General features: G+C 45.3%; 1 protein-coding gene and 2 pseudogenes across 46 annotated transcripts in view; 1 reads left to right on the top strand and 2 right to left on the bottom strand.

The window, feature by feature from the left end:
* LOC106010905 (centromere protein I pseudogene) overlaps positions 1–24,904 on the top strand; it is a 194,946-nt pseudogene that overhangs the window by 4,577 nt on the left and 165,465 nt on the right. For 37 of the 44 annotated variants that reach the window (XR_015444368.1, XR_015444366.1, XR_015444353.1 and 34 more), the window contains one exon: positions 1,593–1,738. The exons of 4 other annotated variants lie outside the window; for them this stretch is intronic. The product of XR_015444368.1 is annotated as a centromere protein I pseudogene, transcript variant X41 (transcript). Of the gene's footprint in view, positions 1–1,592; positions 1,739–1,879; positions 2,228–24,904 lie in introns of those variants that run through there. 3 more of the 44 variants (XR_002388828.2, XR_001184599.3, XR_002388830.2) reach the window with 1 other exon arrangement.
* On the bottom strand, positions 2,681–7,636 carry LOC110345485 (uncharacterized). 2 transcript variants are annotated; one of them, XM_087194146.1, is made up of 6 exons: positions 7,439–7,636; positions 6,533–6,738; positions 4,415–5,490; positions 3,904–4,175; positions 3,326–3,508; positions 2,681–3,018 (listed from the first exon to the last, which is right to left on the bottom strand). In XM_087194146.1, exons 3-6 carry the CDS (start codon positions 4,497–4,499, stop codon positions 2,896–2,898), a joined length of 663 nt encoding a protein of 220 aa, XP_087050272.1. In that variant the 5' UTR covers positions 4,500–5,490; positions 6,533–6,738; positions 7,439–7,636; the 3' UTR covers positions 2,681–2,895. The 2 variants fall into 2 exon arrangements, with proteins under 2 accessions (XP_087050272.1, XP_087050271.1); XM_087194145.1 differs by having other exon boundaries at positions 4,373–5,490.
* On the bottom strand, positions 12,070–24,844 carry LOC101711259 (ELAV-like protein 3 pseudogene; annotated as a pseudogene).

Raw genomic sequence — 24,904 nt, forward strand, 5'->3', positions numbered from 1 at the left:
ATGTTTTTGTGCCACTTTCCCTTCCAGAGGAATTATCCTAATTCATACATGTTTCATGTGTTTTTATATTTCTGTAACTGTCTTAATGTAAATATTTGTGCTGTAAAAATGAGCCTAAATGTACCAAATGTAATTGTTTTTATTGTATTTTGTGTTTTCCTTTCTTTTTTGTTTTTTTGAGATAGAATCTTGCTCTGTAATTCAGGCTGGCCCTGAATTTTCAGCGATCCTCCTGCCTCAGCCTCCTGCGTGCTGGGGTTACAGGCCTGTGCCACCACCCCAAGCTAGTATTTTGTGTTTTCTGATTTCTGCAATGTATTTTTGCCTTCCTTTCATGTGATCATTTTCTTTAGTCTTCTTTTCCATCTATTTTCTTGATCTCTTCGGGTGTCAGTCCTCAAGTTTCTTGTGTCTCCTACCTCACTTATCGCGCATATGCAGTTTCCCTCTGTCTTTTGTGGACTGTTTGTGGTGATCTTAGGTGTGAGTATTCCCATATCATCCCCCCTTGTATACAGTGCAGGTATGGGCTCTTGATTTTTTATAGGCAATTTCATTTCCATCTTGCATAGCCTGAGGTTCTAGGCAGAGATGAGAGGCCTGGGAGGCTCTGGACCCTGGTGAGGCGTTCCTTGTCCTTCGTTGCTGGAGTGGCCCTTGGGCAGCCTCCCCTGGGAGGGCCCCACTCAGCCCTGTCCTCCTGGCCCAGCTGCTCCTCTCTTCTCCTATCTACCAAGGCCTTTTTTCGGATGTTGTCTTTTCTCTTGCCTAGTTCTAGCTTTCAGTTATCTTTTCATCACTGGTGCTTGGAAATTTCTCTTTTTTGTGTGTTTAACTCCAAACTAGAATTTGTGTTGGTTGAGGTTGAGCCAGAATTTTGAGGTGGTTGTAGGTATAAGCTCTCTTTGTTCTGTAATTGGTATCCTAGATAACTTCTTTTTCCCCCAATGCTGGCCTCGTGCCTGCAGGGCAGGCTGTCTGTTACTGAGCTGCATTCTCAGCCTTTAAAAACAATCTTAAAAAACGGTTTTCTTTTTACACAGGGTCATGCTAAGTTGCCCAGGCTGGCTTTGAACTTGTTGGGGATTTTTTTTGGTTTTTTTGGTACCAGGGATTGAACTTGGGTCTTTGTGCTTTTGCAGCAGGCGGCGAAACCACTGAGCTAAATCCCCGGCCCTAATAGGGCTTTTTTTTTTGGTATTGGGGGCTCCTTGAACTTGTGATCCTCCTGCCCCAGCCTCCCAAGTAGCTAGGATTATGTGTGTGAGCTACTGTGCTGTGCCCTGGCATTTTCTTAGAAGGGACATTACATTTATACCTTTGAAACTCTGTTTTCTAGAAATAGAGAAATGTCCGTGGTAAAATTTCAGATATGAAGTTAGTAACTTTCGATTTAGGGTTTTCTAACATTCATATTTTTTATTCTGAGGGGAGAAAAAAAATCTGTATCTCTCCCTGTAGATACATGTGCTATTTATAATATTTACCTCCTTGTGTGTGGCTTTCATGCTTAGATTCTAAGCAAGCTAAACTGTTGTGGTTGGTTTCAGCCCTGCACCTTTTGTACCTTTTTTTTTTTTTTTTGGTACCAGGGATCGAACTCGGGTCCTTGCGCTTGTGCAGCAGGCATCGAAACCACTGAGCTAAATCCCCGGCCCAGCCCTGCACCTTTTTTGCTCCCTGATGGCCTGGTCTGCTTGGTGAATAAACAGATAAACTGGCATTTGGTACTTGCAAGGTAAGGACATGTAAAATTCATATAACGTGTTTCTGCCTGAGTTGGCTTTAATGATTATTATGGTCTTCCATTTTGGGGTCTTTGAGACTTGCATTCTCAGCTTTTATCCTGGATGAATTCTTTTGTTTTTGTTTTTTTTAGTACCGGGGATCGAACTCAGGTCCTTGTGCTTGCACAGCAGGCAGCGAAACCACTGAGCTAAATCCCCAGCCCGATCCTGGATGAATTCTTTGTTGCATATGATCAGTATTGCCTAGAGATGTTTATTCAAACTATAGTGAAGCTGTCGGTTTAGCTTCATGAATTTTTATATTCTACCTTTTTTGCATGAGAGTGGTTGTTTTGTATTCCTGGAAAATTTCTCCCTTTCTCATTGTGCAATGTCTTTCTTGGTTTACTATCATATCTTTTATCTCGGAGGCTGCCTTTTCTCATATTAATACATTTACACCAATTTTCTTATGATTAAACTTTGCATGTTGTAACTTTTTCATTTCTTGTACTCAACTTATCTGTCTATATTTCAGATGTATACCTTCTATAAGTCAGATGTTATTACTGCTTTTTCAAAATGATTTTGTGTTGAAATGATTATGGACTCACAGGTACTTGAGGAATGAGATGTTCCATGCACTCCTTACCCAGCTTCACCCAATGTTGGCCGTTTGCAGAAATAATAGGGTGATATTAAAACCAGGAAATGGACTTCTTCACCAGCAGTATATGACAGGCCTGAATTCTTGTCATCCACTCTTGTGTTAGGTCACTGGGATTTTTCATGTTAGCAATTCAAGTAGGTTCGGGTGATATAGCATTGTGGTTTTAAATTGTATTTCTCTAATGGCTAACTACGGTGAATATCATCTCTTTTTTCTAAGGGTTTCACAGGGTCACTAAGTTGCCAGACTGCACTGGAACTTGTGATTCTCCTGCCTCAGTCTCTCTCCAGAGTTACCCGATGACAGGCCTGCTCCACTACACCCAGGCCCAACATATTTTTATTTGCCTATTTCATAAACTGCCTTTCATTTCTTTCGGCTCTTTTCAAATAAGATTTTTTTATTTTGAGTTTGGGGGAACTCTATAAAATACATTCTAGGCATTTCTACCTTCGCAGACAAGTTCTGCACATATTTTGTCCAGTTTATGGCGCTGGTTCACCTGGAGCTCCAATGGAGAGGGGCAGCCGCCTGGAGAAGTCTTGCCAGGTCTCCATCAGGCACTGGATGACACTGACTGGCAGCCCAGAGAGAGGCACGGCTCCTCAGCATTTGGCGCTCCTGGGGGAGAAGCACTCGGTAAGAGGCACTGGAGCTCTTGCCAGCCCCCTGGAAGAGGCCTCTGGCCTGGCCACAGAGACCCTCACGGAGCCCCGAGAGGGGACACTTGCGAAGCAAGGGATAAGAGAGCCCAGGATGGCAGCTACAGCCAAGGAAAAGGTGCCAGGAGGGAGGACTGGGGCAGGAGAGTCCAGGCCACGCGACCCTAGGAAGGAGGGGCCTGAGGTCTATGCAGGGATCGGAGCTCAGAGGATACTTGAGAGCACATAAAGGTGAAGAGAGGTCCCAGGCCCCTCCTGAAACTGACCTGAGGGCCCCTGGAGACCCCGTGCTCCGCCACCTGGGTGCGGGCTGAGGCTTCCATGATGTAGTGCCTGAGGACCGTGCTGATGACACACTGGGCCACACTTGGGAGGTGAATGACTGTGGAGCAGACGGTGGCAGCCCGCTGCTCCTTGGCCTTTTTGCCCCGCTGTAACCAGGTGGAATCCTGGAAAGGGTAGAGCACCATGTTTTTAAACAGCTCCTGGGGAGAGATAGTGTCACTGGGCCCTGCCACAGACCACAGGGCCCCAAGCAAGGACAGAGTCCACTGATCAGTCTGCAGCTCAGAAAGTCAGGACTGTGGCTCGCGCCTCGTGGGGAATTCGGGGTTCTGTCTCCCTGCCACAAGGACATCTTACATAAGAGTGACCCTATGGTGTGCAAGGATGGAGCTGGGATATGAACAGGACATGGGTTCAGCAGGTCTTGATGGCAGATGCCTGGAAGGAGTCCACACTTGCCTTTCCTTCTGCGCCCAGCCACTTACCATGTCCCTCAGCGTGACCCAGTCAGCCACCAGATCAGGAGGGGTCCCATCATGTGAGGCTTCCCTGCACTCACCCTGCTTTTCATGGTCATAGGTGAAGGCCAGGATGGCACCACTGGTAGAAGTGGGCCTGCTCTGGCTGGCTCCAGCTCCAGAGTCTCAGTTCCAGTCTGCTTCTTCTTTGGAATAACCCGAGGTGGCTTTCTAGGTGCACCTGGCCATGGAGCTGGCACTGCAGCCAACTCTTGCCCCAGAATGGGTGGTGGATCTGCCACTGGTTTAGAGGCTGCTGCCAGAGCTGCCTCTTGCTCTCCAGTTGGACCTGGCACTAGTGCTGCTGCCTGGGCTGTAGGAAAAAAACGGTGCCAAACATCACTGCCTTGATCTTAACCTTTCCCTGCCTTCTGGAAAAAATCTTCCAACCCTGATTCCACAACAGGACATCTGCTCAGACTGTGGTCCACCACCTGAGGGGTCCAAGGCTCATGTTTGGGCCTCGCCCAACCCAGCCAAGAGCCTCCTCCTGGTGGGTCCAGCACCAACCTTCCTCATGTGCTTTGATGGACACATCCCAGGCCTCCTCACCCCCAGGCTTGGCCTTCGTGGTCTGTGTGTCTTCCAGCTGGGCCAGTAGAAGGTGCGCACGGTGCTCCAGGTCTGAGCCAGGCATGTGCAGCTGTATGTACTCCACCAGCTGCTTGAGGCACGCGAACTCCAGAGGCTGCTGGAAGTGGTCTGGATACTTTTCCAGCCATGTGCCCAAGATGGTAGAGTGGCACTGAGGACAGGTGGGTGGGCAGTGTCAGGGACCTGACCTCCCCTTCTTGATGGCATCCCAAGGCACACCTGTGGGGCCTGGGCTACTGTGCTCCCCAGTTCACTGAGTGAATAGCCCCGCTCACCCTGAGCCCCTCAGACCGTCCATCCAGAGTTTGGCCAAGAGACCCGGCAGAGACTGCAGAGAGCCTCCACTGCAGGGAGCCCTAGATCAACTCCCCTTCTTCAGAGAAGCCCACACTCTGCTGTGTGGAACTGGTAACACACCTGCCCCTGCTCACTAGAAGGTGAACTCTTCAGTGGTTGTTGCTCCCACCCATGACCCCGGTGACACCTCAACCTGTGGCCCGGGCTGCCAGGCTGCTTCCATGTCTGAGTCACCTATGGGTCTTATCTTCCCAGCCATGCTTCCACTGAGGGGTGCAGCCACCCCTTACTGTCATCAAGTCGCCTGGAAACTACCAGCACAGTAGCAAGGCCACATAGGAGCATGCTGCTCCCCAAACAGCCAGTGTCCCAGTGAGGGCGGGGGTGGACCCACAGGGCTGGAATGGGCTCTGGTGGAGCGGGTCCTCATAGTGCTTGGCTCAAATCCCCGGGCCCCTCCTGTTCCCTGGTCGAGGACCCCACCCAGAGCTCTTATTTCCTCCTCCTGCAAGGGAAGCCCCAGACCTCAGCCCTCCAGCAGGAAACACAAATACAGGAGCTGGTATTTGCCCCCTCCCTATCTCAGCTCCCCAGTTCCGCAGTCCGGACACAGGTACACAGGAACCTTCCCTCTTGAGCCAAATCCCACTCACCTTTTCAGTTGATCCAGAGGCCCGCCATTTTCACTGGAGTAATGGAGGCTTTGGCTGTATGTAGAGGCCATGAGGGTATCACATCTGTAACCAGCGTGATGAAATGATACTTTAGCTGTGAGAATTTTTCCTTAGGGACAAGTGGCTTCTCCAGACTTCCTCAAGCTGAGGACTTAACTGCCACCCCCTCTTCTCCTAAGCCCAGAGCACAGGAGACAATATGCAGATGCTGCCACAGGAGGTCAGGCCCCACTTCATTTCCAGAAGGAAGGGGGTGAGTGAAATGTGTCTGGGAGTCATGGAGCAAGCCTGGAGAGGTGCCTTCTTTTCTGGTGTGCCCCCTCCCCTGTGCCTTACTGTGAAAGACCCTGCACACATGGACACTGAGAGATGGTGCTCTGAGGCAAAGGCAGCACCTCTCGTCCCCTTGGAGTGAGATTTAAAGCCTTTCTCTTCCCCCGCCCCCCCCCAAAATGGCTTCCTTTGGTTTTCCAGAGGTGAGCAAACAAACGTGAGCAGATGGATATGGAAGACTGGTAACACATCTATCCTACCTTCTTAGGACTTTTTGTGTCACTGTCTATACTGACATAAAAATAAAGCCTAAGAGAAAAGGTATTTTCCTGCCCTTTTTCCCTGAATTGGGTTAAGTACCCAGCAATGTGCCTGTATGCAATTAGTGCTTCATATCTGTGTGTGCCATGGATGAACCCAACCATCACCTTCGCAAATGTCTCCATGGGTCTCAGGCCCCTCAGTCCATCCCCAGGGCTCCTGCTCTGCCTGTATCTAAGAGAAGAGTCTCCCAGATGGAATCCAGAGCCTCTTTCACAGGTGGGGAAACTTTCTCTGAGGCCTCAAGTGAGGAGCCAGGCTGAGAGCTTCTCCATGTTGATGAAAGGTGAATGTCACACTCAAGTGGACCACAGTGCTGGGTAACCAAGGTACACGATCAAGCACAGGACAGGCATTTGCAGGCTGAACTCCCTTGCTCCTGACCACACCCTGCAGGTCCTCCTATTAGCACTCCAATTGTCACACAGCAAACTGGGTCACCAAGTGGTGCGAGGCATTCCCAAAACCCAGCCAGATGGAGCTCCCCTGACCTACAAGGTGGTGCACAAACCTTTTCAACAGCAGATCCAGCACCTGCTGTGTGGTCCCAAATACTTGGTAGTTTTTCAAAAACTCGTGCAGGAACAAAGAGTTCCCTTGAAGCAAGGATTGCACAAGATGGTTGACCATGGACTCCCTTACATCCATCTTCAAAAGCTCTAAGCAAGCTTGAGTATCCAGAGTCAGGCTTGACTCCTTTTCATCCTGGAGTGGGACCTTTGAGGGAGGTTAACATGGAAACAGTAGTTTTATTAATCACCTGTTTGTTTCTGGGACCAATATTCAACACAACTTAGGAGGAGAGGGCCAGGGTTTTAGCTCAATACTTCTGCCCCCTGCCTCAAAAGTGCAAGGTCCCGAGTTCGATCCCAGGTACAAAAAAAAAGAGATGAGGAAAAGCTTATTTGGGCTCATGGTTTTAGAGAGTTTAGTTCATAGTTGGCTGGCTCCAAGGCAGAAACAGCATGATCCAAGGGCATGGCAGAGGAAAGCTGTTCAACCCATGCAGCCAGAAAGCAGAGGAGGAGAAAGGATCCTGGGACAAAATGTACCCTCTAGGGTCGCACCCACACTGACCTACCTCCCCAAGTCAGGCCCCAATTCCCAACAATATATTCAGCTATGGAGTTATCGATGACTCCAGTGATTCGCTGATGAGTAAGTAAGCCACCCACATGATCCCATCACCTTCCAAAAGCTCCGCTCTGGATACATGAAACATTTGGGGTCATTTTCAATTTAAGCCACAACCTTAGAAAACTATCAGGTGACTCTGCCATAAGATAATGTGAGAGCAGTACAGATTTTTTGTTGACACTCGCTCATGTGCTTGGGCACACACTCTCACACACACAGCCAGGGAAGGTCTGGACCCATATAGGAGGGATCAGCAGTGTGCTGGCCTTTGCTGACCTACCCTCGGCTACTGTGTCTCCCACTTTGACTCCTCTGAGAAGATGGCCACAGGCATCGTGTGAGACGCGGGACCCAGTTTCTCCAGATGCGACTGACTCCTCTCCTGAGAGATCTCGTGAGGCCTGAGCCTTGGGAAGTTGGGAGACAGCAAGAAAACATCCTCACGTGTCCTGTGTCTCCAGACAAGGGAGCAGGCATCAGTTAGTGATGCTATGTGTTGCTTGGCAACAGGGTTCTGAGCAAACTGTCATTGTAAGGAAGTGAGGTCATCTACTGGGATCTCTTCAACTGAACTTTTCCTCGCACTGGACGTAAGATAGCCCCTGGGCTGCTGATTGCCCCCAACTCACACTCAGTACACACCCTGACAGAGTGACACAAAAACAGTTGGCTGAATCTCCCTGGGCAGGCCAGGGCTTAGCTGGCACCCCAGGAAACTGATGAACCCTGCCACTCTTACTTTGGGTTAGGTTTAGACATTAGGGTTTAGGGTTAGAAGTCAGGTTTAACTTTTGTTGTGATGGTCAGAGTTTGTTTTAGTGATTAGATTCCGGGTTAGGATTTAGGGTTCAGGGTTAGGGTTCAGTGTTAGACAAAGAGTTATGATTTAGGGGTAGGGTTAGGTATAGGGGGTTAGGTCCTGGTGTAGAGCTTATGTTTTACAATTAAGGTTAGGTTTTGGATTAGTATTAGATTTCTGGGTTAGGGTTTGAGTAATTGTGAAGGGTACTGAAAGTTTTAGTGGTAGGGCTTTGGTTAGGATAGATTTAGGGTTAGAAGTTAAGAGTTATGCTAGCAGTTTTTGTTAGGTTACTTTTAAAGATTAGAATTAGGGGTTAGGATTACCTTTATAACTAGCTATATTTGTAATAAAATTAGAGGTTTCATTAAATTTGGGAGCATTCAAGATTTTTGGCTTTCAATAATTCTTGATAATATCTAAAATTTTAATCACCCCTGCTAAACCATAGAAATACCTAAGATCACTCATAGGCTTGCTGCCATTTTTCTGTTTTCACAGTTTCTTTCCTCTGTCACCCATTGGTTGTTCAGGAGGGTGTTGTTCAATTTCCATGTGTTTGTGGGTGTTTTGCGGTTTCTCATGTTATTGATCTCCAATTGTATTGCACTATGGTCTGATAATATACAGGGGATAACTTCGATTCTTTTACATTTACTTAGATATGTCCTATGAGCTAGTATGTGATCTATTTTGGAGAATGACCCACGTGCAGCTGAAAAGAATGTATATTCTGATTTTGTGGGGTAGAACACTCTGTAAACATTTATTAAGTCCATTTGTTCAATAGCTTCGTTTAGTTCTAGAATTTCATTGCTAATTTTTTTCCTAGTTGATCTGTCTATTTGTGATAGAGGGGTGTCGAGGTCCCCCACTACAGTTGTATTAGTGCTTATTTGGTTTTGCATGTCCATTAATATTTGTTTTGTATAGTTGGGGGCATTTATATTTGGTGCATATATATTTAGGATTGTCAACTCTTCCTCTTGGATTGATCCTTTCACAAGGATGTAGTGACCATCTTTGTCTCTCTTAATTAGTTTTGGTTTGAAATCTACTTTGTCTGCAAATAAGATTGCTATGCCTGCTTTTTTCTGGGTTCCTGTTGCATGGAGAACTGTTTTCCATCCTTTTACTTTCAGTCTATGGATTTCCTTTTTTTTTTTTTCTTTTTTTTGTTAAGATTCTGAACTTTTATTTTCTGGCATGAAAAGTACAAGTAATTAAACAATTCCATGCAAAAGTCTGTTACCGCGGCCAGGCCAGGAACCCTGGTAATAATAGTGTAAATGCAAGGCAAAATGTTCTCCATTGGGTCGATTTTTTGTTCTTTTTTTCTTTTTCTTTTTCTTTTTTTAACAGTTCTTTATCACCTCCAACTTGGACTCTGTTGTGATTTGAAACCTTCTAAATAAATTACAGGATGAAGGGAGGGTTGGAGTGGTTGAGCCTCCTCCCTGCTGGCCCTGTCCCCGCCCCTCAGGTAGGTGGAAGCCTGAGGTCCCCCCTGAGGCGGGGGCGGCCTTCAGGGAGGGGTCCTGGCTGGGCTGAGCTCTGTTTTAGAAAAAGAGGTTCCCTCCCAAGTTGGGGGTGGCAGGGCCCTAGGCCTCGGGAGGGGGTGTGGGGAGGTGTCCCCTCTCCAAGCCTGCCCCCCCCCCTAGTGTGGGGGACGAACCCAGCCCTTATTGCTCTGTGAGGAGGGCGGCAGGGAGAAAGGCCCAGAAACAGCAGGGAAAGAGGGGTGGACCCACTGGGGGGGAGTCGAGGTCCCTGCCCTGCTGGGAGGGTGGGGAGAAAGGAGGGTGGACTTAAAACCACAAGAATAAATAGATTCGAGTATCATGAACAAGCTAGGGTTTTCACCAGCTAAATAGGACTGAAAAAATTCTCAAGACAAGAGCAAAATGAACCCCCTTGACACCCCTAGATGTCGCTGGCCCGCAGGGGGACAGCTCTGCGGAACCCACGCTCCCCCCAGTGCCGCTTGGCTACCATGACTGTTATTAGTAATTATTATTACTTTAATGATTCCACTTCCCCTTTTATAAATAAATTAGGCATAACCATGTCTCAGCAAAACTTAGAGAAACAAAGAACATCAGAGTCCCTTTAACTTGCAAACCGGATGAAGTAACAGAAATATACATAAAGGACCTTACAGGTCAACAGGAATAATAAATAGTTAACATAGCAATAAGTTAAAACTACAAGAAGCTAAATTCAGCAAAAAAGTACAAGAAAGTTAACTGGTGCCAGTTTATGTCTCTTTGTTTTTTTCTTTTTTTTTAAATCTCTTCTGTGTGTGTGGTTTTTTTGTTGTTGTTGTTTTCTTTTTGTCGCTTTTTTTTTTCTTCCTCTTCTATTTGTTTTTCTCTTTTTTTTTGTTGTTGCTTTTTTGATTTGTTTTTTCTTTTTGTTCCTTGCAGCAGAAGCTCCACAGATGTGTAATAACAACACCGGGAGGGGTGGGGAGAGAGAGAGCCAGACGTTCATAGGGGCCGTGGCCAGACACCAGACACAGAGGACAGCAGGGAGGAGAGGCCACTGGGGCCCAGATGGGGCTTCTCGATTCTTGGTTCTGACTGGGCCTGCTGAGGGGGTGAGGGGCTTCCAGGGCTCCCAGGGGCTCCGGCCTCTGGCTTCTGTTGGAATTTTTCTTAAAAAACAATGAAAAGTAGGGGAAGAGAAGGTGTGTGGGCCAAAATCCAGACAGAAGCCAGGGCTGGGCATCCGGATGAGGACTGTGATTAACGCCCTCCCCAATCTGGAGACAAAAAAACCCCTAACAAACCAAAGAGGGGGGTGACAAAGTAGACGGGAAGGCGTGTAGGGCCTGTCCACCCGGGGCCTGATGGGGGCTGCTAGGTACTTGGTGCTGGGGAGCCCTGCCCTCGTGGGAGGAGGAGGCTCAGGGGACAGGGAGTCCTTTGGCCTTGAGTGTTGTGGGGGGCGGGGGACTGCCTCCAGCCCCCCATGACGCCAAAGTGGAACGAGGTATCATGTGTCTGGGTGCAGGATGCTGTGTTGCATGCCTGTGTTGGTGGGCAGCAGGGAGACTCCGATGGTCCAGGGAAGGGCTGGGGCGTGGGACCTGACGGTGCCCCCGGGAGCTGGGCTGCGGGCTGCTTTGAGCTCATGTGTCCCTGCCCGTGTTGTCTGTCAGCGTGACTGGGTGTCACGCTCTGTGTCTGCACACCCAGGAGTGTGCGTGGACACCTACATCTTTGTCCACGTTGGTGTAACCCCAAACCTCTGTCTCCTTCGGCTTTGTCCCCCTCCACGTGTCTGGGTTTGGCCAGTGAGTTCCTAAATGTGTCCCTAAGTGTGTCTGTGCATGTCTGTGTCTCTGTCCCCGTGGCGTGTATGCATGTGCCCCGTGTGTGGCCCTGTGGACCCTCAGCCCCTCAGCTCTGCCCGTGCCCCAGTTGGTAAACACAACCTGCCAAAATAGTTTCTTTGGGGTTTTTTGTCTTTTTTTGTGATTTTGTTTTCAAGTTCAAGAATCCCCAGTAAAAATTCTCCACGAGGTCTTTTTCCCTTTTTACAAGAAGAGTTTTTCTTCCCCTCCCACCCCCCTTTTTTTCTCCATTTTGTTTCTGCTTCCAGCCCCTCCCCTCCCCTTGCTCCCTTCTTCCTCCCAGGGGTTCTGGGAGCCAGGGATGCCCACACCCCTCTTCACGTTTTGCTTTTTTTTTAATTTGGGGGATTTTTAAACCTGTTCCCTTCCCCCTCTCTCCAGACCCACCTAAGATGTCAGGGAGGCCTGGGCTGGGGGGCCTGGGAGGGTCCCCCGTGTCCCCCAAGCCATCCCGTGGAGGGTGGTGAACGGTGGGGTGGGGGAGCTCGTTTCTGCTTTCTTTTTTGCCGAAAAAAAGGAACTAAAACCTTCACCATGAACCAAACCAAGACGAGAGAGTGAACAGCCCAGCTGGGGATGGGGGCGGGGAGGGTGGATGGGAGTCCCGGGCGCCCCGGTCCCTGCAGACCCTCCAGCCCAGCGCTCACCCCGGGGCTTCCGCAGGGATGGGTCCGCCTGCCTGGGCTGTCTCTCTCGGGCCCCTTCTCTCTCTTTCTCTCTGCTGCCCGGGGAAGGGGTGGCGGGGAGGGGTAGCTCAGGCCTTGTGCTGTTTGCTGGTCTTGAAGGACACCTGCAACACGCGCTCGCCCAGGCAGTAGCCATTGAGGCTGGCGATGGCCATGGCCGCCTCGTCGTAGTTGGTCATGGTGACAAAGCCAAAGCCCTTGCGCTTGCTGGTGGTGAAATCGCGGATGACCTTGACATTGGTGACCGCGCCAACGGGACCGAATAGCTGCCACAGCACGCTCTCGTGGCCACTCGTGCCGTCAATGGCGATCGGAGAGAACCTCTTGACTCCGTAGGCCACGTTGAGCAGCTTGTCCAGCCGGAAGCGCTGTGTCTGGTGGTGCAGGGGCCTGTGTGGCGCCGGGCCGAGGACTGGTAGAGGTGGGTGAGCAGTGCCTGCCCCGTCTTCTGACTCGGGTTGTTGGCGAACTCGCCCGGGATAGGCTCGGCCGCGCCCAGCGGCTTCTGCGCATTCAGTCCTTTGATGGCCTAGTCCTTTGATGGCCTCCTCCGCCTTGATCCTCTTGTCAAAGCGAATGAATCCCACACCCTGAGAGAGGCCTGTGACCTGGTCCACCAGGATGCGCGAGGTGACGATGCAGCCGTATTGCGAGAAGAGCTGCTCCATTTCTTTCCGGCTCACGGTCTTGGGGAGCCCGCTGAGGTACAGGTTAGCGTCCCGGATGGACGCAGAGCTAGGCCTGGCGCAGGACACCTTGATGGTCTTGGTCTGGAGTTTGAGGCCGCTGAGGGTGTTTATGGCTTTGTCTGCGTCGTTGGGGTCAGAATAGTTCACAAACCCGTGGCCCAGGCTTTGCCCTGTGATCTTGTCCTGAACCGGTTTGCAGGACTCAATGTCCCCGACGCTGCCCGAACAGACTCTTGAACTCATCCTGGGTCATGTTCTGGGGCAGGTGGTTGACGCTGAGGTTGGTCTTGCTGTCGTCAGTCGCTCCGTTGGTACCCAGGAGTGACCCGTTGGGCAGGGCCGGGCCAGCCGGGCCCCCCCGCCACCTGAGACTCCATGGCCCCCAGTATCTGAGTGACTGCGGGCCCGGGGAGGTTGCACTTCCCGAGGGAGACAGCATAGCAGCGCCTCTGCCTTCTGCCTCCACCCCTCGGTCAGGCCTGTCAGTCCTGGGTGCTCAGTCCGCTCCCCTCGCCCGCCCTCCCGCCCTCCCTCCCTCCCTCCGGCCCGAGCTGCGCACTCCGCGTTCTGGAGGATTTCCTTTTGATTTAGGTGTGTTTCTTGTATACAGAATATTGCTGGGGTTTGCTTCTTAATCCATTCTGCCAGTCTATTTCTTTTCATTGGTGAATTGAGGCCATTAACATTGCTAGTTATAATTGACAGATATTGACTCATCCTTGTCATGATATTCTACTGTTGTTGGCTCTTTTCTTATTTTCACCCCTTTCGCTCTAGCGTCTTACCTTGCGTGGTGCCTTCTCTCCGCTGGGCCTCATGGAGTTGTGTCCTTCATTGTCCTTTCCTAGGATATTGCTTAAAATTGTTTGGAGTGCTGGTTTGGTGTTCATGAAATTTCTCAGGTGTTCTTTGTCATGGAAGTATCTAATTTCCCCATCGATTTTGAAAGATAATTTTGCCGGATACAACAGTCTAGGTTGGAAGTTTTTTTCTTTTAGGGCTTGAAATACTTAACCCCAGGCTCTCCTTGGTTTGAGGGTTTGTGTTGAGAAATCTGCCGTTTTTCTGATGGGCTTTCCTTTGTTGTGATTTGTTTCTCTTCTCTAACTGCCTGTAGAATTTTGTTCTTCTGTTGGGTTTCTGGGATCTTGACTATTATATGTCTAGGTGTAGATTGTTTTTGGTCATGGCTGGATGGAGTTCTGTATGCCTCTCTTATCTGTACGTCCACCTCTCTACCTCTGTCTGGGAAGTTATTTACTATTATTTCTGTGAACAGTTTTTTTTATGTCCGTTGTGCTTTCTCCTGTTTTTTCATGGACTCCTATGAGTCTTATGTTATTCTTCTTTGCATCATCTGGCAGCTGTTGGATTGATTTCTCACGGTCCCTTACTATCTTTAAGAAGTCTCTGTTTTCATGGTCCTTAACCTCAAACCTGTCTTCTATATCTGATATTCTGTCTTCAGATTCTCTGAGTCTGCTCTGCATGCTTTCAATGGAGTTTTTAATCTCCTGAATATCTGTTTGAATTTGTTTCATGGATTCCATTTCTTTCTAATGTTGAGCGATCATGTTTTCCATTTCTTTCTTATGCTGGACATTCAAGGCTTCCAGCGTGTTTCTGATCTCATCTGTTTTCTTATCTGTTTCGTTCTGGAGCTTCTAATCATGTCTTTCACTCTGCTCACCATGTCCCTATTTATCTGGGAGATTATTTCTGTTTTGAAATTTTTTAGAGCCTCTTGCATCTGCTTTGTTACTTCCTGTGCTATCAGTTCAGGGTGTCCAAGTGGTTGCTTATCAGAGTTTTCCACTTCATTTCCCCCAGAATTTTCTTTTTGTGGCATGGAAGCCTGCGTTTGTGCCTTGCTTGCTTAAGTGTCTTCTCATTTTTGTTTTTGGTACTGTCCTTGATTTAATTCCTGGGTTGATATTTCAAGATTGCTTAATGTAGGTATCTTTGTTGCTTGTGTTTAGAACCCTTGTGGAATGATTGCTTTTCAGAGGTGTCTTCTAGGTCTGGCTTGTGTTTGGGTTTTGAGACTCTAATGACTCTGAGGCTATTATATTTTTCTTATACCAGGAAGGAAAACTAATTAGATCAATCACAACATGTTAGCCCAAATGACATAGTCAGCAATACCATAGCATCAAGCACAGGTTAGAAAATGACAATTTGTGGTAGTTATTAATCTATCACTTTTAACTATGTGAGTTAAATTAAAACCAAGGACCAACCCAACGTAAGTTTATAATGAATAAGCTCTTCAATATAGCATCTTTCCCCTTCGGGGTGGGGAGCTAAAAGGAGTTGGGGAGGGAGGGACAGGTAGAAAGAGCAGGTAAGATTAGCGGTGAGGCCAGAAGACACAGAAAGATCACACAAACTCTAAGAAGCTGTTAAAGGCAAGAGAAAATGGCAGAATGAAAGAACAAAGATGTGAATAGAATCACCTAACAGCAACAGGGAGGCTAGATAACCAAATTTACTTTCCCTTAAACCTAATGATAATCAAGAGAAGGAAAAAGAGAAGAAAAGAACAGTAAGGGAGAAATCCGAATTCAGTGCAAAAAGGAACAAATGGGGAGATGAGGGGCAATGTGGTACAGTGAGAGAAAGAGAGAGAGAGAGAGAGAAGATAAAAGAAAGAAAAGTAAAACTTTGAAGAGTAGAAAAAAAGTAAAAATTAAGAATTAAAAATAAGAAAAAGAAGATATTTTTCTTTTTTGCAAATAACAATAGAAATTATGGGCCTCCTTCAGGGTATGTCTCTGTTGTCACAGTAGGCAACGTAGGAATCCCTGTGCATACACAAGTCAATGAGTCTCAGCAAGCCAGCAGCAGACCTAGTACAGTGGTCTGATGTGCCTTTGCTGGAGAGGTTCTCTTTAGTTTTCTTCTGAGCTTCAGTTTTCTTCCAGAAGCCTGAGAAGCCCTCTTTCTGTTACAAACTTCTGCTCTCTCTTGTGGTGCTCAGGACAAGGGTCTTTGTAATCTCCTGTGCCTCTGTAGTGTGGGACCAGGTAGCAGAAAAGCCAGAAGGTAGGCGGTGCAGGGGTGGGGGGGACATGACTACAGACTGAGTGTTGGAGGCTCTCGGCTAAGTGGACCTCACTGTGCCGTGGGTGTGGCCCGGGACTGCAGCAGGAACTTCAAGCTGCTTGTCTTGTCTCACCGGGGCCGGTCGCTGGTCTGATTCTTTTAATTCTTTGGGGAAGATCCCCAGCAGAGGAATAGCTGGGTCAAATGGGACTTCCAGTCCTAGTTCTCTGCGTTATCTCCATAGTGATGTCCACAGTGGTTGCCCCAGTCTACACTCCCACCAGCAGTGGAGCAGGGTTCCTCTTTCCCCACAGCCCCACCAGCATTTGCTATTGGTTGATTTCATGATAGCAGCCATTCTTTCTGGGGTGAGGTGGAATCTCAGCATTCTTTTCATTTGCATCTCTCGAAGGACCAGTGATGTTGAACAATTTTCATATGTTTATTTGCTATTTCTACTTCTTTGAGAAATATCTCATTTCAGATGCCCGTTTTTGGATTGGGTCTTTAAATGTGGGAGGTCTGATTTTTTTAAGTTCTTTATAGATTCCAGATAGTAGATGTCTGAGGAACAGTAGGTGAAAATTTTTTCCCACATTGTGGGTTGTCTCTTCACACTGTTGGTGGTTTCTCTTGCTGTGCAGAAGCTTTTTAATAAGACGAGATCCCACTTGTTGACTGTTTTTGCTAGTTCATGGGCAACTGAGGTTTTGTTCATAAAATCTTTTCTTACACCAGTGTCTTCAAGAGTTCTTCCTAACCTCTGTTCCAGCTGGTTCAGCGTTTCTCTTTTAATATTTAGATCTTTCATCCATTTCAATTTTAGTTTAGTGCATGGTGAGAGATATAGGTCTACTTTTAATCTTTGGCAAGTTGAAACCCAGCTTTTCCAGCACCATTTATTAAAGAGGCTATCTTTCCTCCAGTGAGGGTGTTTGGCTCCTTTGTCGAAGATGAGATGGCCGAATGTATCTGGAGTTGTTTCTGCATCTTCTAATCTGTTCCACTGGTCCTCACGTCTCTTTCTTTGCCAGTACCGTGCTGTTTTTATCACAGTAGCTTTGTAGTATAGTTTCAAGTTGGGGATTGTGATACCCCCTGCCAAGTCTTTGTTGCCTAGAATTGCTTTTGTTATTCTAGGTCTCTTCTTGTTCCAAATGAATGTTTGGATTGTTTTCTCAAGGTCCGTGAAGTATGCTTCTGGAATTTCAATTGGGATTGCATTGAATCTATATAGCAGTTTTGGAAGTATGGCCATTTTGACTAGGTTGATTCTTCCTACCCAGGAGCAAGGGATATCTTTCCATTTTCCCATATCGTCTTCAGTCTCTCTTTTCAGAGTGCTACAGATTTCAGAGAAGAGGTGTTTGATTTCTTTTGTTAGGTTGATTACTAGGCATTTCAGGTTTTTGGATGCTATTGTGAAAGGAATTGTTTGCCCTATTTCTCTCTCGGTGAGTCTGTTGTTCATGTAGAGGAAAGCTATTGATTTTTGTGTGTTGACCTTGTATCCAGCTACTTTACTGAATTTGGCTATTAAGTCTAGAAGACTTTTGGTGGAGTTCTTGGGGTCTTCTATATAGAGTATCATGTCATCTGCAAATAATGACAATTTGAATTCTTCATTTCCCATCTTTATTCCTTTTATTTCTTTCTCTTGTCTAATTGCTGTGGCTAATGTTTCCAAGACTGTATTGACCAGGAGTGGTGATAGTGGACGTCCTTGTCTTGTTCCTGATTTTAGTGTGAAGGAGTTCAGTTTTTGACCATTTATTATGATATTGGCTGTTGGGTTTTCATAGATGGCTTTTATCAGATTGAGGTAGAGACTGGCTATTCCAATTTTTTTGTAGGGTTTTATCATAAATTCGTGTTGGATTTCATCAAATGCTTTTTCTGCATCTATTGAAATGATCTTATGGTTGTTGTCCTTGGCTCTATTGATATAGTGTATTACATTGATTGATTTGCATATGTTGAACCATCCCTGTATCCCTGGGATGAATCCCACTTGGTCAGGGTGTAAGATCTTCTTGATGATCTTCTGCATTCTATTTGCCAGTATCTTATTAAGGATTATTGCATCTATGTTCATTAGTGAGATTGGCCTATAGATCTTTTTTTTGGTTGGGTGTTTCTCTGCTTTGGGGATCAAGGTGATGCTTGCTTGCAGGAATGAATTCGAGAGTATTGCTTCCCTTTCAATTTCATTGAAGAGTTCAAACAGTAGTATCAGTAGTTCCTCTCTCAATGTCTTGTAGAATTCAGCAGTGAAGCCTTCAGGACCTGAGCTTTTCTTAGTTGGTAATTTTTTAATTATGTTTTCAATTTCATTCATTGATATTGGGGTGTTTAGAATTTTTAGGTCTTCTTTGTTCAACTTTGGTAATTCATACATACCTAGGATTCTGTCCATTTCTTCTGTGTTGTCCATCTTATTGGCATATAGGTTCTCAAAGTAGGTATTGATGATCCTCTGGATTTCTGCTAGGTCTGTTGTACTTTCACTATTTTCATTCCTAATTGCATAGATTTGGGCCTTTTCTTTCCTTTTTCTGATAAGGTTGGCTAAGGGTTTGCCAATTTTGTTGATTCTTTTGAAGAACAAACTCTTGGCTTCATTGATTTTTTTGTATCGGTCTCATAGTCTACATTGCATTGATTTCTTCTCTGATCTTTATAATTTCCTCCCTTGTATGAGCTTTGGGTTTGTCCTGCTTTTCTTTTTCTAGAAGCTTGAGGTTCAGCATCAGGTTGTTTAATTGGGCTTGCTCTATTTTCCTAGTATGCGTATTCACTGCTACAAATTTCCCTTACAAGACTGCTTTCATTGTGTCCCACAGATTCTGATATGTTGTACTGGCATTGTCATTTAATTGTAGGAACTGTCTGATTTCTTCTTTAATTTCCTCTGTGACCCATTGGTTATTTAGAAGTATGTTGTGCAATTTCTGCATGTTTATGAAATTCTTGCAGTTTCTTTTGCCATTGATCTCCAATTTCATCACACTATGATCTGATAATATACAGGGGATAACTTCAATTCCTTAAATGTGTTCTGTGAGTGAGTATGAGGTTTGTTTTGGAGAATGACCTGTGTTGAGCTGAAAAGAATGTGTATTCTGATTTTGTGGGGTGGTAGACTCAGTAAACATCTGTTAAGTTCATTTGTTCAAGAGTTTGATTGAGTTCTAGTATTTCATTGCTTATTTTTTGTCTAGTTGATCTATCTATTTGTGATAGTGGGGTATTGAGGTCCCCCCACTACTATTGTATTAGTGCTTAGTTGATTTTTCATGTCCATTACTATTTGCTTTATATAGTTGGGTGCACTAGTGTTTGGTGCATATATGTTTATAATTGTCATCTCTTCCTCTTGGATTGTTCCCTTTACAAGGATGTAGTGTTCTTCTTTGTCTCTCTTCATCAGTGTCGGTTTGAAATCCACTTGATCTGCAAAGAGGATAGCTACTCCTGCTTTTTTTCGAGTTCCTGTTTCATAGAGTATTATTTTCTACCCTTTAACTTTCAGTCTTTGAGGTTTTTTTTAAATTAAGTGTGTTTCTTGTATGCAGCATATTGTTGGATTTTGCTTCTTGACCCATTCTACCAGTCTATTTCTTTGATTGGTGAATTGAGGCCATTACTTGATGGTTATAATTCATATATATTGACTTATCATTGTCATGACTTTTTCTTTTTGTTGGATTCTCCCCCTTTGCATTTAATTTCTTGTCATGCCTGATGGATTCATTCTGCTGGGCTTCCTGGGGTTGTGATCCTCGCTGTCTTTTCCTAGGATTTTGTCTAAAATTTTTTGGAGTGCTGGTTTGGTATTCATGAAGTTTCTAAAGTGCTCTTTGTCATGAAAGTATCTTATTTCTCCATCAATTTTTTTTCTTTTTTCTTTTTTTTTGGTACCGGGGATCGAACTCGGCTCCTTGGGCTTGCTCAGCAGCCAGCGAAACCACTGAGCTAAATCCCCGGCCTCTCCATCAATTTTGAAAGATAGTTTTTCAGGGTACATCATTCTGGGTTGGAGGCTGATTTCATTTAGGTCTTGAAATACATCACTCCATACTCTTCTTGCCTTGAGGGTTTGTGTTGAGAAGTCTGCCGTGATTCTGATGGGCTTTCCTTTGTATGTGATTTGTTCCTTTTCTCTAACTGCTTGTAGAATTTTGTTCTTCTGTGGGGTTCTGGAATCTTAACTATTATATGCCTATGTATAGACTTTTTTTTTTTTTTTTGATCAGGGCTAGTTGGAGTCCTATATGTCTCCTTTATCTGTATGTCAAGTTCTTTTTCCCTAGTTGGGAAATTGTCTGCCATCACTTCTGTGAACAGTTTTTTTATGTCATTTGCACTCTCTCCTGTTTCTTCATTGACTCTGATCAGGCTTATGTTATTCTTCTTTGCATTGTCTAGCAGCTGCTGGATTGATTTCTTGTGATCCCTTACTATTTTAAAGAAATTTTTCTTTTCCTCTTCACTAATTGCAATCGTATTTTCTATATCTGAAAATCTGTCCTCACATTGGCTCGTTCTGCTGCATAGACTTTCAGTGGAGTTTTTAATCTCCTGGAAATCTGTTCTCATCTGTTCTATTGATTCCATTTATTTCCTGTGTTGGGATTCCATCTTGTTCCTCAGCTCCTCTAATTTTTATCTGTGTCCTCTCTAGATTTATTAATCATGTCTTGCACTATGGGCACAATCTCTGCTGTTATCTGAGAAATCATTTCTGATTTCACTTTTTCCAGATCCTCTTTTGTTGCAAATTTAGGGAGTCCAGGTGGTTGAGTATCAGATTGTTCCATCTCATTTCCCTTTGAGGTTGCTTTAGGTGACCTGGAAGTCTGGTTTTGAGACTTGTTTAAGTGTCTTCTCATTTCAATGTGGGGGGTGGGGTGCTGCTGGCACCTGCACAGCTCACCTCCTCAGCACTGGGGATGGTGGTATGTCAGCCCAGAAAGTTCACCTCCTCTGTGGTGTGTGCAGCTGTGCTCCTAGGTGTTGGGGGCAGTGGTACAGTGGCTTGGAAAGTTCACCTCCTCTGCTCTGGGACAGCTCTGCTCCTAGGTGCTGAGGGTGGTGGTATGGTGGCCTGGAGGGTTAGCTCCTCTGTGCTGAGGGCAGCTCACCCCAGCCAGTTTTACAAGGGAAAAAAATGAAATAAAATAATCAATAAACATTGGAAAGGAAAAAGTGAAACTCTTTGTTCTTCATAGACAATATGATTATTTATACAGAAAAACTCTTTAAAAATCTACAAACTTATTAAAACTAATAGGTGAATTTATCAAGGTTTATTACATAAACCTTATTACACAGTATTTTAGAAAATCAATTTTATGTCTATACATTAAGAACAAACAATTTGAAATAAAAATAAAACAAAATCAATTTTGTATCATTATAAACACAAAATACTCAGGAATAAACTTAACAAAAGACATTCAAAAACTCTACACTGAAAGTTTCAAAATGTTGCTGATGAAAATTAAAGAGATCTAATTAAATGGACAGGCATGCCAGTTTCGTAGAATGGGTGACTCGATATTACTTAAACTGTCCAATCTTCCCAAACTTAATCTCCAGATTCAATACAATTCCAGTCAAAACCTAATCAGGAATTTTTGAGGTAATTAAAAAGTGTGTCCTAAAATTTACATGAAAAGGCATAGGACCTAGAATAGGCAGGGGGGAAAAAAAAGATTGAAAATAACAAATCTTGAAATAATGATCCTGAAAAATAACAAAATTAGGGAAAGACCCTTTCTATGGAAGCATGAGAAGTATGAAACAAGTCATACACACACACACACACACACACACACACACACACACACACACACAGCATAGATCTCCCAGAATCACCAGTTTCTCCAGCATCCTTGTCCCCAGAAGAGTTCACTATCTCTGGAGACTGAATACAGAGCCGACCACCATTCTCACCCAAAGAACTTCCGCCTCAAATTTTAGCTCCAACACAAAGTCCAGGCATTGCACCAACCTGACTAGCAGAATTCAAGTTATGAGCCTGCTCTATGGCTGCAAGGGAGGCTGCCAAAGCAAGATTGTACCCTAGAGCCTTTCTTTCTATAATAGTTTCCCACAGAGGCAGTGGAGGGAAAGTATGTCAGATACCTAAAACTAGTATTCCGAAGAGGATAAATCTGAGTCTTGAAGAAGTCAGGTAACTTGCTAGGGTCACACAACAAGCATTTACAAATCAAAACTAACTTTCCAAGCAAGCTTTGGGAATTAGAGGCTTCAGGAATTTTGTTTCTTATACAAGAAAGAGAAAATTCAGTGGGAGTGGGTGGGGGCCAATGAAGAGAAACTACAAGAACCAAGGAGTGATGCAGCATTCTGAATCACCAGGGCTCTGTGTGGCCCAAGGCCACTCCAGCGAGACAAATTTCCCTGCATTTTCCAGGGAGATGTGTGGGACAATGTTCATTTTTTATGGTGAGGTTAGAATCCCCCAAAAGCAGTTCTGTTTGTATTTTTACAAAGCCAGTGCTTTTTTGGAATAATTGCCTTGTTCATATTTAGTCTTTTCCAGCTCTGTTCTCATGAGGGTCCTTGACAATTTTGAGTTTTTCTCTGGTTTTAGAGATTCTACAAAGAGACTGACACTTTGCAGACTTGTCCTTTGGGCACTGTTTAAGCCACACTGCACAGCATACATGTGGCAGGGTAAAGATTCTCTTCTGGGAGGCCCCCTGGGCTGCCACCTTGTTCATATCTGCAGCGTTACAGCAGGCAATGTTGGGGCTGACTTGCAGAGGGGGCTGGTGTTCCTGCTCAGCTGACTGGTCCTGGGGATTGTCAGGATAGTAACTGCCGTGAAGAATGAACTTGATGTCCTGAGGATGTACTCCCCCTAATGTGCATTTTGTTTCATGCTGAGGTTCAATTCATCACTCCAGCCTCCAGTTGCAGAAGATCTATATGAACAATCCAGGCATTTCTTTATTGCTTCTCCCCCAAACTGCTGCCTTCCAAAAGCTCCTTATTGTTTCAGAGATCTTTTTCTGCTGTCTTTTGAGAGGTTGAGACAATTAGGTGTGTTTCCTCTGATGGAATGCTTTTTCTGTACCTCTACTTGGGCCTATCAGAAGTCAAAGGATGTATCACCCAGCCAAAATGCCACTAGTGTCAACCCTGAATGGATCAGTAGTTAGAACTTACAGGTGAAGCGCCAGGGCAGCGATGTGGAGGGAAACAGCATGAGGAGGGGCTTGAAGGCTTATTTACATAGAGTACTCTGCCGCAGCTAATGACAGGTAAACTGCTGGATTCTCACACTGAGTGCCTGCGGCAATGAGCTAGCTCCTTTGAAAATAGACATCCTTCAGCACTCTGGGAGGCTGAAGCAAGAAGATCACAAGTTTAAGCCCAGCCTGGGCAACTTAGCAACTTGGTGAGACCCTGTCTCAAAATAAAAAGGGAGGAGGGATGGGCCAGGGATTTAGCTCAGTGGTTCCACCCCTGCCTGGAGTTCGATCCAGGTACAAAAAAAAAAAAAAAAAAAGGGAGGAGGGAGGGGGAAGGGAGACGGAGAGAGAAGAGGGGAAAGTTTTTTTTTATTATTCTTTCTTGGTGTGCTCTCTATTACTCAGAATTTCAAATTTAGACATGCTAGATTCAGTGATCTGGGCCCAAAGAGAACCATTTCTGCCATCACTACAAACCTTGGAAACCCTTAGGTTTAAGATTCCCCCAGCAGAGGATCTGAGTCTTGGTCTCGCCACATTGAGCTCTGCCCACACACATTAATTCGGATGCATAAGAGCACAAAAGAAAGTACAGAACCCATTCTTTCATTAATGGGTTTATTCATTAGGAAAAGAAGAAAAGAATAAATGCTGCCAATGAGAATAGCCAATTTTCAAGAAATTAAAAGACATTTTTGCTAGAATGCGCTTAAAGTTTAAATAACGAGCAATAAATGATTCTAAATCAATAAGTTCTAAACTATGTGCAGTGGGACCTGGATGTTTTGCTAAGGCATCTCTCAGGGCCAGCTCTGAAATTAGTAACTCTCTCTCACTGGCTGAATGTTAACCTGTAAAGGAATGGATGAAGAGAGCGCGCAGGCAAGGTCCTGACTCTGAAGCAGATGCACCTAACGATATAATCAGCTCTGGGTCAGGTGTGACCTCTGTCAAGTCACATCCTACCCCTGACTTCTACTTTCTGTCCAGTGAGATTTGAGGTGATGATCAACAGATCTAGAATTCTTAGTCCCCTACATGAATTGTATTCTCTTCAATGTTTACTTCCAACAAGAAAAATCTTTAGGATTACCTTAGTACAACTGTCTGAAATTTGGTATGTAATTTCTCAGTGACAAAGTCCTAGCTGTTGTAGGATAAATGTGATTTGGGGAACTGACAAAAGACATTCACACATTCCAAACCAGGCATTTCATTCATTTCACCCAAGTGCTTTGAGTGCTTCTAAGAGGTGGGTACTTGTGCAGGTAAGACAAAAATGAATAGGCCAAAATTTCTTTTCTTCTCTAGGGGCTCCCAGTCCTGGGATAAGCTGGTAAAATGCACTACAAGTGGATTTCATGTGTGATATGTAGATGTCCTCTAGGTCTAGCCATTCTGACTGGAGATGATTCAATGAGCCATAGATCAGAGAAGTCAGTAGAGGACTTGAAAACAGGGAGACCTCTCTCCCCATCTACTATTTTGAAGGGTTTCTGACATTCTCTCAGAGATCATAAGATCTGAATCTGTAAGCAGTCTCTTCTCCCGTTCCTACCCCTTTAGTAAGTGCTAAGGACCTTCAATTCCCAGAGCCGCTCAGTAGCTGGCTAGTTGATAATAGAAGGTTGTTTATAAGCATTTCTATAAAATAAATTACAGAATTTGTATAAGGCAGCCCTATGGATAAGGAATCACCTGTACTGAGTGTCCGGTATATGTTAATACCTAGTGAGAGTTCAAAAGGTGGCAGCTCTTTTTATTATCAGACCTACAGGGAGGACATTAGTCATGGTATTGCCTAACTAAAGCTGACCCAAAAAGTCTTCTGGTGTTAGAAGAAATCACTGTTGAGCTGAACAGAGGCTTACAAATGGGTCCATGGTGGGTATGTAGCTCTGATGAGGAACCATACTTGGAAGAAGTTCGTTAAGGCTGAGCCA

Source organism: Heterocephalus glaber, unplaced genomic scaffold, assembly GCF_053883595.1.
Source record: "Heterocephalus glaber isolate CG9 unplaced genomic scaffold, H.glaber_assembly_v1.0 deba00001600, whole genome shotgun sequence".
Lineage (NCBI taxonomy): Eukaryota > Metazoa > Chordata > Mammalia > Rodentia > Bathyergidae > Heterocephalus > Heterocephalus glaber.